Consider the following 15,857-nt stretch of genomic DNA (forward strand, 5'->3'; position numbering starts at 1 on the left):
AACTATAGAATAGTTTGGAAGAAAACAAAGAGAGGAAACTTTATGACATTGGATTTTGTAATGATTTCTTAAAATGACACCAAAAGCACAGGCAACAAGAGAAAATGTAGATAAAACATACTTCACCAAAATTAAAAGCTTTTGCACATAACAGGACACAATCAGCAGAAAAGGCAACTCATGGAATGGGAAAGAAATATTTGCAAACCATATATCTAATAAGGGATTAATATCTAGAATATATAAAGAACTCCTACATGCCAACAACAACAGGACTAAAACAACCCGATTAAAAATGGGGAAAGGATTTAAATAGACATTTCTCTAAAGAGGACATACAAATGGCTAATAAGCACATAAAAAGGATTCAACATCACTAATTATTAGGGAAATGCAAATCAACCTCAATGAGATATCACTTCACACTTACTAGGATGACTACTATAAAAACAAACAAAACAAGCAAATAGAAAAAACAAGCTTTGACAAGCATATGGATAAATTGGAACCTTTGCTGGTAGAAATATAAAATGGTGTAGATGCTATGGAAATAGTATGGCAGTTCCTCAAAAACTTAAACATAGAATTATCATCTGATCCAGCATTCCACTTTTGGGTATATGCCCCCCCAAATTGAAAGCAAGGACCCAGACAGATGCTTGTATATCCATGTTCATAGCTGCGTTATTCGCCATAGCTACATGTGGGGAAGAACTCCAAGTGCCCATTGCTGCTACAACATAGATAAACCTTGAAGACATTATGCTAAGTGAAATAAGTCATACACAAAAATACAAATACTGTGTGATTCCACGTATATGAAGTGCAAAGATGAGTCAGATTCATAGAGACATAAAGTGGGTAGTTACCAATGGCTGGAGGGGGAGAGGATAGGGAATTAGCATTTAATAGAGACAGGATTTCAGTTTGGGAAGATGAAAGTATCATGGGGATGGTTGCACAAGTGTGAATGTACTTAATGCCACTGAGTTGTACAGTTAAAAATGGTGAAAATGGTGGGGGGAAGGGGAAGGAGAGAAAATCTTTCCTTTTGAGCAGTGAGAATACAAGTGGTACAAAAAAAATTATTTAAAAAAAAAACTAAAAAAACCCGAACAGGTGGTTTTACTTTCTCTTTTAGGTTTTCTGTATTTTCCAGTTTTCCTTCAATTAATATTTATTGCTTTGGTAAAAAGAAGAAGCATGAATCCTTTTAAAAATTACATTTTAAAAGATGTTAAAGGAAAATCACAAAGGCTATTTTGAAAATTGACTTTTAGTAGCCATGTCTAACAGGAATAGCATCAGACAAAAAAGAACAGGTGAGGCTAAACCATATTTTAGAGGCAGTTTCTTTTAAAAATATGTATTTTTACATTTATTTTAGAGAGCAAGCAAGAGTGAGTTGGGGTGGGGGGGAGATAGAGGGAGAAAGAATCTCAAGATGCCTCCTCTCTGACCAGGGAGTCCAGCTGGGAGCTCTATCTCATGACCCTGAGATCATGACGTAAGCTGAAACCAAGAGTCAGGTTTCATGAATCTTGATTAGATTTCATGCCATGAAATCCCCATGCAAATTTCAACAACATTTTATGCATAAATAGAAAAATCTACCATAAAGTTCATATGGATTTCAAAGACTCTAAATAGCCAAATTACTCTTGAAAAATAGGAACATTAAGATGCTTAATCGACTGAGCCACCCAGGTGCCCCTAGAAGCAATTTCTAAATGAACTTTAATGGGTTGAATACTGTCCTCCCTTCCAACTCATGTCTGTCCAGAACCTCAGACTGTGACCCTCTGAAGATTTAGAGTTTTTGCAGGTGAAATGAAGGTAAGGATTTTAAAATGAAATGATCTTAAGGTGGGCACTAAATCCAATGACTGGCATCCTTATATAAGGAGAAAGAGATGGTTTTGAGGTACACAGATGCAGAGAAGAAGGTCGTGTGAACATGAGAGCAGATTTTGAATTTCTACAGTCCCATGCCAAAAAATGCCAAAGGTCTTCTGCTGCCAAGAAAAGCTAGGAGAGAAGCAGAAAATCAATTATTTCTCAGTCTCCAGAGGGTACTAAGCCTGCCCAAACCTTGATTTTGGAATTCTGGCCTCTAAAAGTATAAGAGAATAAATTTTTGTTGTTTAAAAAAATTTTTTTTAAATACAGGGATTCGAATAATGATTGAAAAAAAAAAACACATTCATTGTCACCTATGGGAAATGTTAGGGAGACAAGAAATTATTTTGAAAACCAATAAATAAATGGAAATAATATAAAGATTCAAACATTTTTGCTGACTTTCTTCTAGAAATAGTACCTCAAACTTACCAGAGACTTAAAGAGGGGAAGTTTATTTTTGTAGGAGTATTCTACCTCCTAAAAGACAGTCTGAAAGAATACTTTCATTTGCAATCTTTCGTGAAATGATGTATCCAGGCAATGAATCTAAATGACTGCAGATTTCACAAAAAGAGAAACAATGAAAAAATATGTGCTTTCTCCAATATTACACTGTTTGTGGGAAATGTAAACTCGTACAGCCATTATGAAAAACAGCACAAAGCTTCAAGAAATACAAAATAAACCTACTGTGTAATCCAGCAATTTCATTTCTTTTGGGTATATATCCAAAGGAAATGAGATCAACTTTGAGGAAATATGTGTGCTCCCATGTTCATGGCAGCATTATTCACAATAGCCAAGGTATGGAAACCATATCATATGACTCCGTCTAGTACTATGTTCTCTACTTTTGTCTATGGTTGGGTGATTTCCATAATTAAAGGGTTTTAAAAACTGGCACTTAATGTAGCAGTTGGTTCCATGGATGTTTATTGAGTGGACCCTGACCCGATAATCTGGCAGTGACCTCATAAAACTGAATTCCTAAAAAATACAAAAGTAGAGCCTCCCTCTAATGCTACCCTAGGACCAATACCCGGAGCAAGGATCTGGCTGCAGACCCATTCAGCCCACCTCTCTGTGTGTGTGTGCCCATCAGGTGAGATCCTATTTGCTCTATTAGCAGAAGTGGAAGGAAGCTATGGTGTCTTTCCAGAGAGTTGCCCTCTTGAGGGTAAGTGGGGCTGGAAGCAGCCTTTGTTTCTTGGTGTGACCTCACTGGGTGAATGTAGGGAGATGTTTCTTGGTTCTTGAGCTGATGAGGAGCACTAGCTTCAAAGAAGAGTGAGCACTTCCTCTTGGAGAAGCCCTTGACCTTGGGGGAGGCAGAGTTAGGAGGCTAGGAGAGTTTGTTTTTTTCTGAGGAGAGGGCGCAGAGCCTGTTGGGAAACCAACAACTTACACCAAGTTTATAGATTCATTAAAAAAAGATTATGCTATAAATCATGGGCTTTAGAAAGGGCTTGCTAGAATCACAGCTGGATAACATTGAGTGGTTGCATGTTATCCAGAGGCAGTTATGCTAAGAGGATCTGCCTTTGGTTCAGGTCATGATCTTGGGGTCCTGGGATTGAGCCTCATGTGGGGCTCCCTGCTCAGTGGGGAGTCTACTTCTCCCTCTCTCTCTGCCCCCCGCACTTGTGCTCTGACTCTCTCTCTCTTTAGGCTTTCCTTATGTTCTTTCCTGGTTTTATGAATTCATATCTTACATTTAAGTCTTTAATGCATTTTGTTATTTTTTGTGAGTGGTATAAGAAGTCCATTTTCATCTTTTTCAATGAAAAATATTCAGATCCCCCCACAGTGGTTGAATGTTCCTCACCACACACCAAGTTGCCTTCTAAAGACCTCAAATAGTCAATAGAGTCTTCCTACTGCTATGTCTCAGCCCCTGTAGGAAACAACTATTCGGGGAATAGAAGTGAAATTGGACAATTTGTCTAACAAGGAGCCTTGGGAATTGACTTCTTATTGGCTCAGAAATTGTAAATATTCCCTCTGTTCTTACAATTTATCCCTACCCTAGCTTTTCTTCTTTGGGCCAGGTGGATACCTACCTGTGCCTCTATGAGGCAGCCTCAATCTCCAAGATGTAACTTCATCATCTTGTCCTGTCCTAGAAGCAGAGCCAGCATCTTTATTGGCCATCACCAGGGAGGAAACTGAGCCAAGTTTGACTCATGCCTCAGTGATGTCAAGAAGAGGAAAGATAGTCCAGTAACTGGACTCAGAGAATAAGAGAAGAGAGTGAGAGCGAGCAGGAGAGCAAGAGTGAGTGGGAGCAAGAATGAGAATTTGAGAGCAATTGGAGAGAATGCAGGCAAGAGAAAAAGAGGATAGATCCTGTGTTCTCAGAGAACTGGGTGATTCTGCTGGGCTCAAGTTAGCATCTAGGTCTCACGCCTGAATCCTGTGGCCACTCATGCAACCACTCAATGTTATTCAGCTGTGATTCTAGCAAGCCCTTTCTAAAGCCCATGATTTGTAGCATAATTTTTTTAATGAATCTATAAATTTTGTTTAAAAAATAACTCAGAAACATATATATACTCCAGTGATATATGAGTACTATATTAAATTTTACGTTTTGATCACCAGAGAAATTATCTTCATGAATAGATACACTTTATAAAGCTGAGGTTTTTGTAATTCTAAAGGTAAGTGTAATTTCCTCATTAAGCATCTAATTATTTCAAATATTAAAGGCCTTTAAAGCTAAGATCTGCTAGAAATTTTATGATTAAAAATAAGTCACCAGTGAAGAGAGATAGCTTCTAACAAATATTTGGTGTTTGTTGTTAAACTAATACTTAATTTTGATTTGTTTACAGATTTAAGTTTATTAGTTTGAGGTCAATTTTATTGAAAATTATTTATCATTTTGAAGTCTTAAAAATATCAGTTTGTCAATTTAAATTTCTGGCTTTCTGGTTAAGTATACTTCATATATAAAAGGTATCAAATTACCCAAAAAATACTTTGGAGCTGTTGTTACATGGACAAATAATGTGTCCTTTTAAAGGATTGTTTGTCTTCATTTTGACTTACATTATCTGATCAAATATTAATTTTTGAAAATTATCAAATTAGGTATTGGATTAAGAAAAGATTCCATCCCAAAATGTGAATCATGAGTCTTCACAGACAGTGATTCAAAATAATCATTTCACTTATTTTAATATCCAGGTTTAATTATAAAAATGTTTTCTAAATGTGATTAATGTTCTTCCTGTTATTGGAGATTATGGTATGTGTATTAACATATTACATTTTTTTTCAAAATTTAGGTTAAACCAGTAATTCAAGAAAGGTATTAAACTGCTATTAAAAACTAAATCAAAACTTAACTTTTGTATGAACATTTTTCATGTTGTTTGGGCTAATTAAAAAAAATTAGTCATTGAAACTCTTGAAGTTTTATTCATAGCTAGATGATAACTATGTTTCTTTAGACAAACAATACTTTGAACTGGAGACATTAAATATAAAGAGTCTTCTTTTTGCAAGAAGCATGTAACACAATCTTTGTATTTGGACCTGCTTTTCCAAGCACACTTGAGTATCTTAAAGAAGAAAGTGTTTCCGCCAGACTTTATTAGCGTAAGTCTGAGTTATTTCCATCACTGAGTCTCTGACGTCATTGGAAATTCCTGATCTTTCCTTGCTAAGAAACCGTGGACACCAAGCTCTAGGGTTCCATGTGAGATAGGGATTGTGCTTCTTTGAGTAGAGCCTCATCAAGATGATTGGAAGTATGTGAGTCTCCCAGTTCCAGAGACATAAACTTCTCCCAAGAGTTGTGGAAAAACAGGAAGTGACAGAGGAAGTGAGTAGGAATTTAGTGGAGAATGATCAGGGGGCCAAGGAACTCCAGGAAGAGAGAATGCAGAAGGGTGGTATGGCTCAGTGGAAGGGCTGTGAGTTTTGGATTCAGGCAGACATACGGTGGAAGCTCACCATGTAATAACTATGGGAACTACACGTCCTTTCTCCATTTTGGGCCTTGCTCATCTCATTTGTAAAAGGGGGATCATAATCCCTTCCTTGCAGTTTGTTGTTAGGATGACATGCCATATATGTAATAAGTCTATTATAGTGCTTGGCACATACCAGGAATTCATTAATATGAAATGTGAGGGAGCATGGAGGCAGGAAATGACAGGGAAGGATGGGTAGTGAGGGGGATTGGCATATTGCACCCCACCAAATCAGATGTAAGACATAATTTTAGTAGGGCAATGGGAAAAAAAAGTAAGGCATATGGATTTGCAATAGAATCAGAAGATTTTTTTCATGTGAAGGTAAACATTTGGATTTTATTCAGTGGACAATAGTGATTCATGGTCTCTGGCATAGATGGCAGACTTTCTAAGAATCACTGCCTGATTCAGCTGTTCTTTCTGAGAACTCTTATAATTCTCAGGATAATTTTCTATTACGTCCATTTCCCCATAATTTGATAAATGCCTCTTGAGTCTGTTTCCTTTATTAAACTGTGAATTTATCAGTTCGCTCCAGATTCTTGAAATTATAGAGTTAAGAGTATAGGCTCTAGATTCAGATGACTTGATTTAGTTCTGCCACCTGCTGTCTGTGAAGCACCATTTGATTTTATTAATCTCCTTGTGTCTCCATTTCCTTGTATGTGAAACAGAACCAAGCTCAGTGGGTTGTTGTGGGTAGCAAATTGGCAAAGAACTTAGAGCAGTATCTTGTGTTATAGGAGGCACTCAATATAAAAGAGAATCGTTATTTATTCATGCACATATTTAAAGATTGTGTTTATGCCTTCTATACCTGAATAAGGTGCTGGCCATAAAAATGAGCAAAGATATAGAATCCCTGCTCTCAAGTGTCTGGAGGACAGGGTCTGTGTCACTTCATGTCTATGTCCCCACCACTCGGCTCAAATCCTGGTATATGGCAACCGTCGTTAATTGTTTATGGAATAAATGGGTGGATGATTGGGAAAGTGAATGAAAGTGACACAGTTACAGGTATGCTTCATAAGGATTAATCTGGCAGTGATTTCAGGATGGTTTGGAGGAAGGAGAATGGATGCATAAAAACTAAATATTTCATATTCATTTTTTATAAATAAAAATCGATATACTTACTCCAGATTCACCTGAAAAAAAAAAAAGACTAATAAGAACTAGGATGTGGCAAGCCAGAAGTAATGGGAGCCTTGATTTTCTCTCAAGTAATGGCAGGAGGAGGTAGATGGAAAAGGAGTAGAAGAATAGAATGTTCAACTTCTGGAAGATGTAGCAACTCACTAATGGATTGGCTTTGGCAGTGGAAGAAATGTTTCAGTTGTAGTTATCTAGAGGGATAGTGATTTCATTCACAGAAATAGAGGCTCTAGAAGAAATTAGACTTTATTTTGTATACAATGAAGTTGCCATGCAAGACAAAAAAAAGAGAAGGATATCACTGCTTATTATAACCATTTTATTACATGTCAGACACTGTAGATAATTATATATATGTATCATTTGATCCTCAAGAAAACCCTATCCATTGTATACTATTATCATCATTCCCTTTTGAAGAAAGTGAGGTTTTAGTGGTTAGGCAATCTACTCAAGGTAACTTAGCTAGTATGTGGTGAGCTTATGAATCATATCCAAATGTTTCTTTTTTCAAAGTCCTTCTCTAACATCTGAGGTGATGCTGCCTCATGTTGGCTGAGGCCATGCTGTGATGCTGAGCACTATATAGGTCACTTTCCACATGCTGCCTTGCTTCAGCTTCTAAGAAAACTCAATGGTGGGTATTATTTCTCCCAGTATAAAAATGCAGAAAATGAAGTTTAGAGGGGTCAATAGTCATTAGATTAGTAAGCTCGGGTTTTAATTCTGGTCTATCTGGATCCAATTATCATTCCACATTGTATTCATAAAAATTTTCCAGGTGGAAATATTGGGTTTGCAGGCAGTAATTCAGGTCTAGGTGTTGGAAGTCTGGAATTTTAAGTCTGAGAATCCCCTCTGAAAACTAGCAGACCTCTACAGAGAAAGCTTTTAAAGGTGGATTTTAATATGGAGTTTAGGATATTTCATGAACACCTTGAAATGGTGTGCAAAGTAATGTCAAGGCGTATATTTTCTGGGGGTTGGGGTGAAGAGGGCAGGCCTATAGTTTAGCAGAATTTCCAAAAGATCGTAGGACCAAAATTGTTAAGTAAAAGAGAGCCAAAGTGAGAATATTTAAGATCTATTCTCTCAGCACTTTTCAAGTATACAATAGAGTATTAGTAACTCTTTGCTCATTAGATCCCCAAATCTTACCCATCTTAGAACTGCAAGCTATACCCTTTCACCAGCATCTCATTTCCTTAAGCCCCCGGAACCACCATTCTACTGTATATTTCTGAGTTTGACTTTTTAAAAAATTCCATATATAAGTGAGGTCAAATAATATTTGTCTTCCTCTGCCTGGAATATTTCACTTAGCATAACTTCCTCTGGGTTCATCCATGTTGTCACAAATGACAAGATTTCCTTCTGTCTCATGACTGAATTTTACATATATCCCACAGCTTCTCTATCCATTTCCCCATTGATGAACACTTAGCTTGTTTCCATACCTTGGCTATTGTGAATAATGCTGTAATGAACGTGGGAGAGCAGATATCCATTTGAGATGCTGACTTGGTTTCCTTCAAATACATACCCAGAAGAGGGATTGCTGGATCATATGGTAGTTCTAGTCTTACATTTTGAGGAACCCCCACACTTTCCACAGTGGCTGTACCAGTTTATACTTCTACAAAGACTGCACAAAGATTCCCTTTTCTCCATATCATCACCAACAGTTGTTATATATTGTCTTTATGGTAAAAGACATCTAAAAGTTGTGAGATGATATCTTATTGTGATTTTTATTTGTGTTTCCTTGATGATGAACACCTTTTCATGTACCTTGTGGCCTTTCATATCTCTTCTTTAGAGAAATGTCTATTCAGGTACTTTGCCCATTTTTAATCAAATTATTTGCATTTTTGTTATTGGGTGGTATAAGTTCCTTATATATTTTGGATATAACCCCCATCAGATATCCCCCATCATCAATGGCTTGCAAATATTTTCTCCCATTCTGTAGGTTGCCTTTTGTCTTTGTCAATTGTTTCTTTTGCTGTGCAGAAATCTTTCAGTTTCCTGTAGTCCCAGTGGAGTTTCTTTTTGTTTTTCTTCCCTCTGCTTTTGGTGTCATATAAAAATAAAAAATCATTGCCAAAACTGATGTCAAGAGGCTTTCCCTATGTTCTTTCCTCGTTTTATGAATTCATATCTTTAATTCAAGTCTTTAATGCATTTTGAGCTATTTTTTGTGAGTGGTATAAGAAGTCCACTTTCATCCTTTTCAATGTAAATATTCAGTTCCCCCAACACATTTATTAAAGAGACTAGCCTTTCTCCATTGTGTGTTCTAGGCACCCTTGTAAAAGATTAGTTTACTGTTTATGCATGGTTTTATTTCTTGGCTTTCTATTCTGTTCCACGGATCTATGTGTTTTTATGCTGGTACCACACTGTTTGATTTCTAGAGCTCTGTAACATAGTTAAAATCAGGAAATGTGATGCCTTCAGCTTTGTTCTTTCTCAAGATTGCTTTGGCTTTTGGGGATCTTTTATGGTTCCATGCAAATTTTAAGATTGTGCCCTCTATTTCTGCAAAAAATGTCATTGGAATTTTGACAGTGATTGCATTGATCTGTAGATCACTTTGAATAGAACACACATTTTTCATCATATTAATTATTCTAATTGGTATAACACAGGATATCTTTCCACTTATTTGTGTCTTCTTCAATTTCCTTCATCAATGTTTTAGTTTTTTGTATATAGACACTTTACCTTTTTGGTTTAATTTATTCCTAAGTGTTTTATTGTTTTGGATGCTATTATACATGGAATTGTTTTGTTTGTTTCTTCTTCAGATAGTTCATTGTTAGTGTATAGAAACGCAACTGATTTTTGTGTATTGATTTCATATTCTGTAATTTTACTGAGTCATTTATTTGTTTCAACAGGTGTGTGTGTGTGTGTAGTTTTTAGGAATTGCTATATATAAGATTAAGTGTGTATATTTTTTTTCTGATTTCATTGCATCATCTTTCTGTGATTTGTTTGTTTATTTGTATTTAAGTAGGCTCCACACCCAGTGTGGAGCCCAATGTGGGGCTTGAATTCATGACCCTAAGATCAAGATCTGAGCTGAGATATAGAGTCAGACACTTAACCAACTAAGCCACTCAGGTGTCCTCTTTCTGTATTTTCTTATAGCTTGTTGAGCTTCCTTAAAACATCTATCTTAAATTCTTTATCAGACATATCATAGACCTATATTTCTTACGGGTCAGTTACTAGAAAATTATTGTGTTACTAGAATAACACATTATTGTGTTATTGTTACTAGAAAATTATTATTATTGTCGTCTGGTTGTGTCATATTTTGTTGATTTTTTAAAAAAAATATTGTATTTATCTATTTGAGAAAGAGAGAGCACAAGTGGGGGGCAGAGAGAGAGGGAGAAGCAGACCCCACTGAGCAGGGAGCCCCACATGAGGCTCAATCCCAGGACCCCAAGATCATGACCTGAGCCAAAGGCAGATGCTTAACTGACTGAGCCACCCAGGCACCCTGTTCTGTGGATTTTTAATGTTCCCTGAAATTGTGCATTGATGTTTTCACATTGAAGAAGCAGTTACTCCTCTAGTCTTTACTGACTTGCTTTGGGAGAAAAATCTCTGTTAGCCCTTCTGGGGATTCTTAGGCTTTTCAATGGATTCTTAGACCACTTCAATGAATACACTTATTCTACACTTCTTGTTCCTTATGGGGAAGGGGCGTTTGTAGGATTATATACTTTCTCTTGATCCTGCAAAACCAGGCTAGAGACTGACAGCCTCCAGTCTGCTTTCCCTAGTGTGGTGCTCTGAAATGCTCAAGTTTATGTGTTTTTTCTCAATTCCTCAGTGTTAGACTGGTTTTCTACATTTGCTCACCAGCACTCTGCAAATGCCCACACTTGCCACCTTTCGGGGCATGCACAGGGAACCAGCTAGCCATGGCTTGGTGGTGTTCGTGGGTGAGGCACACAGAGCTCTGGGAGTGCCTACAGGAGAGCTAGGGGGGTCTACTGGTGAAAAGTAGTGCCAGCAGAGTGTAAGCAGGCTTACACAGATTCTGATGGAATCTGTGAAATAGCAGGATCTGCATCCCGTTGTTGCATTGTGAGCCTTGCCTGCCATTCGCCCACAGTCACCTAGCTCACCTCAGTGTTCTGCATGGGGTGAGAAAGAAGTGGGTCTCTTTGGCAGCATCTTGCACAGCTGGGGCAGTCAAACACTCACACACTCAGTTTGCCCTGTGGAGAAAATCAAGGACTGAGGGTGTCTCCTTGGCACTGCACTCTGCTGTCTTGGGCAGGCATGACCATGGCTACAGTGAAGCTCTTCCTCTTATCCTCTTCAAAGTGTCAAATCTCAGATTGTTCTTGCTCTAGCTCTGTGCTGGATCTTCTCTGTTGGACCCCGGGCTCCGACACACATACTCTGGTCAATGGGTAATTGGCAAACTAGATGTTCTTTGCAGGGAAGATGGAAAAGTGCTCTGGTATCTCCTTGACATTGCCCAGTAAGTGATCATTAAAGGGAAACAGGATTGTGAGCTGAGCAAGTGTGATCATGTAATCTAATTGTGTAAGTCTTCTCCTAGGACCTTCTACAGTTTTAAAATTTTACACTTTCTTTTTCTAAATTATGCATTTAAGAATATGAATTTACTTCTATGTGCTGGTTTACCCTCATCTCCTTTGGATTAGATATATTTTTTGTTTTGGGGGTACTTTTTTTTTTTTTAGTATAGTTGACACAATGTCACATTGGTTTCAGGTGTACAATACAGGGATTCAACTTCTTTAGACATTATGTTATGTTCACCACAAGCGTGGCCACCATGCATTGCTATTACATCATTGACAATGTTCTCTAGGATTTGCCTTTTATTCCCATGGCTCGTTCATTCCTTAATTGGAAGCCTGTATCTCCCACTCCCCTTCACCCATTTTGCCCATTTCCCCTACCCACTCCCTCTGGCAACTATCAGTTTGTCTTCTGTATTTATAAGTCTGATTCTGCTTTTTGTTTGTTCCTTTGGTTTTTTTTTTTTTTTTAGATTCCACACATGAGTGAAATTGTATGGCCTTTGTCTTTCCCTGTCTAATTTCACTTAGCATTTTACCCTCTAGGTCCACCGATGTTGTTGCAAATGGCAAGATCTCATCCTTTTAAAAGGCTGTGTAATATTACATTGTGTATATCTATATCTATACATGGAGATATACACACACACACACACACACATACACACACTGATAGGTTTTTTAAAAAAACTATAAATATTCCTGATTTCGATGATCATGTCTGCTTTGATGCATACATCATTTTTATTTATTTTATTTTTATTCATTTGTGTTTTTTTGGGGGGGGTCATTTGTTTTTAAAAGATTTTATTTATTTACCTATTTGACAGAGAAAGAGAGAGAGAGAAAAAGAGAGAGAGAGAGAGTACAAGCAAGGGGGATCAGCAGACAGAGGAAGAGGGAGAAGTAGGCTTCCTGCAGAGTGGGGAGGTGCATGGGGCTTGATCCCAGGGTCCTGGGCCAAAGGCAGATGCTTAACTGACTGAACCACCAGATGCCCCCATGCATTATTTTTAAAAGTGCTTTTAATAGTTCCAAACATGTAGGAAGAGGCTGATTATCTTTTATTATTGATTTCTAATTCGATTACATTATGATCAGAAAATATGCTCTGTTTGATATGTATTCCTTAGTATTAACATTTGTTTTATGGCCTAATTTTTGCAGATATGTGTTCTTGAAAAGAAACGTGGATTCTCTGATAATTTCACATAATGCTCAAATCAAGCTGGTTCATTGTGTTACTTAGATTTTCTATACCCTTGCTGAAATTTTGCCCTGTTTGCTCCTGGTCTCTCAGCTACTGAAAAAAGATATGATAAAATCTCCTAATATGATGTGGTTTATGATTTTTTTCTTACAATTCTGTTAGCTTTTTTCTTTATACATTTTTATAAGCCTGTGCCATTAAATGCATATTAGTACCTGTTTTTTGTTTTTTTTTTTCTTTTTCTGGTGAGTTTTCCTTTAATTATGATAATGACTTTTCTTATGCCTTTTAATGCCTCAACAAGCTCTCTGGCTTCCTGCTTGCTTCAGCAGGCACATATACTAAATACTTTAGCACATATACTAAAATAAGCTGTTCATCTTCATTTTGGTTAGTATTTCTTTTTTTTTTTTTCGTGGTTAGTATTTTTTTTTAAGATTTTATTTATTTGTTCATGAGACACAGAGAGAGAGAGAGAGAGAGAGAGAAAGAAAGAGAAAGAGAGGTCTAGACACAGGCAGAGGGAGAAGCAGGCTCCATGCAGGGAGCCCGAAGTGGGACTCAATCCTGGGTCTCCAGGATCATGCCCTGGGCTGAAGGCGGCGCTAAACCGCTGAGCCACCTGGGCTGCCCTTGTGGTTAGTATTTCTTGATATACCTTTATTATTTCCTTATGGTGAAACTTCTCTATATCATTACCATTTAGGTGTATCTCTTGCACACATGAGATAATAGAATTTTGTTCCTTTGCCAATCTGAGAATATCTGTTTTTAAAGATTAAAGTCATTTAAACATTTGGTGTAATTAGCCATATATTTTGTGATTTTATTTCGTTTCTTTATATTTCTTTTCTTGACTTAAAGTGGTGTGACCAAAATCTCTTTAGTTTTGTTACATCTCTACTATAATTTACAAGCTATAAATTCTATATTCATTATTTTAGTGGCTATACCTAAACTTAAGTCATGTCCAAAATACTCAATATTTCTATTCTCCTGCAACTCAATCCAAGGACCTTTCAACCCTTATTCTAATTCCTCTTCTTATAGTATGATAACTGTTCCCTAGTATCTTTTTTTTTTTAAAGATTTTATTTATTTATTCATGATAGTCACAGAGAGAGAGAGAGAGGCTCAGAGACACAGGCAGAGGGAGAAGCAGGCTCCGTGCACCGGGAGCCCGACGTGGGATTCGATCCCCGGTCCCCAGGATCGCGCCCTGGGCCAAAGGCAGGCGCCAAACCGCTGCGCCACCCAGGGATCCCTGTTCCCTAGTATCTTAATCCATCTTGTTTATATGCACCTTCTTCTCCTTCTCCTGCTCCTTCTTCCTTCTATTATTATTATTTTAAATCTCAACATTTTATTTTTTTCTACATAGAAACAAGTTACTTGACAGTTCATTGCTTCCTGGATATTACTTATTTTTAACTCGATTTGTTTTATCCTGAAGTAAATCCCTTAGTTTTTTCAGTAAGTTTTCATACATGGTAAACTCAATATTTTTCTGAAATGGGAATATTCATGGAGAGTCCTACTACCAAACCTTGACATATGAGTTGCTGTAAACACGTCATGAATAGTTCAAGATGTAATCCATATATAAACAGGTGTTACACTTAGTCTGGTTGGGAAATTGGTTGTAATCTCATCTGATCTTCCAGAATCATCTTGCAACATTCATGTAATGTCACCCTTTCAATACTTCCAGAGGAATATTACCCATGGAACCAAGGAACCAAACTAGTGCATCCGAATTCATCCTCCTGGGGCTTTCAGAAAATCCAGAGCAGGAGACCCTCCTCTTTGCTCTGTTTCTCTGCATGTATGTGGTCACAGTAGTGGGGAATCTGCTCATCATCCTGGCCATCAGCTCAGACTCCTACCTCCACACTCCCATGTACTTCTTCCTGGCCAATCTCTCCTTGGTTGATTTCTGTCTGGCCACCGATACAGTCCCCAAGATGCTAGTGAACATCCAAATCAGGAGCAAGTCAATCTCCTACGCCTGTTGCCTGACCCAGATGTACTTTTTCCATTTCTTTGGCATTATGGACAGTGTCTTAATTGCTGTGATGGCTTATGACCGGTTTGTGGCTATATGTCATCCCTTACACTATACTACCATCATGAGCCCACGCCTCTGTGGCCTGCTGGCTGGTGGTCCATGGGTATTTTCCTGCTTCATTTCCCTCACTCATATCCTCTTGATGGCCCGTCTGGTTTTCTGTGGGAGCAATGAGTTGCCCCACTACTTCTGTGACCTCACTCCTCTTCTCAGGCTTTCTTGCACTGATACATCTGTGAACAAGATCTTTGTGCTCATTGTGGCTGGGATGGTGATAGCCACACCATTCATCTGCATCCTGGCCTCCTATGCTCACATCATTGTGGCCATCATGAAGGTCCCTTCTGCAGGCGGCAGGAAGAAAGCCTTTTCCACCTGCAGCTCCCATCTGTCTGTGGTTGCTCTCTTCTATGGGACCACCATTGGGGTCTATTTGTGTCCTTCCTCTGTGCGCACAGCTGTGAAGGAGAAAGCCTCTGCTGTGATGTACACTGCGGTCACCCCCATGCTGAACCCCTTTATCTATAGCCTGAGGAACAGAGATCTTAAGGGGGCCCTGAGGAAGCTTGTCAACAGAAAAATCACTTCATCTTCCTGACCATAAGGACATCTGGAAACCTCCAGGAAGTAGGATCTCGACATCCAGGGTCTTGGGCAAAAGAAAGGAATTGGACGGTTTGGGAGAGTAGCCACTTGGAATTTTAAATTGTAGAAGTTTAAAAGGAAATCTCAAGATGGTCCTGTTACTATTTTCTCAATTACTGAGACCAGTAGGAGTTCTTTTGGGTATGTTTAATGCTATCTTCCTAGAAGGATCAGTCTAGCCCTACCAGATTGGATCTTTCCTGGTTCAAAATCCATTTAGCTCTCAACAAATACTTATGGAGTTCATATTCTGGGCTTGCTGTAAGTGCTGGCCATGGAGTGGTGAGTAGGAGACACAAGGTCCCTATTGTGTGGAT

General features: G+C 38.0%; 1 protein-coding gene across 1 annotated transcript; it reads left to right on the forward strand.

Annotated features, from left to right (window-relative positions):
* The first annotated feature begins 14,551 nt into the window (after positions 1-14,551).
* On the forward strand, positions 14,552-15,493 carry LOC140611379 (olfactory receptor 1M1). Its single transcript, XM_072788159.1, has one exon. It carries the CDS (start codon positions 14,552-14,554, stop codon positions 15,491-15,493), a length of 942 nt encoding a protein of 313 aa, XP_072644260.1.
* The last annotated feature ends 364 nt before the right edge of the window (positions 15,494-15,857 follow it).

Source organism: Canis lupus, chromosome 19, assembly GCF_048164855.1.
Source record: "Canis lupus baileyi chromosome 19, mCanLup2.hap1, whole genome shotgun sequence".
In the NCBI taxonomy this organism is placed as follows: Eukaryota; Metazoa; Chordata; class Mammalia; order Carnivora; family Canidae; genus Canis; species Canis lupus.

Bases quoted from the DNA above. Each gene is read 5' to 3' on its own strand.
- LOC140611379 (XM_072788159.1), top strand. From the start codon at position 14,552: ATGGAACCAAGGAACCAAACTAGTGCATCCGAATTCATCCTCCTGGGG.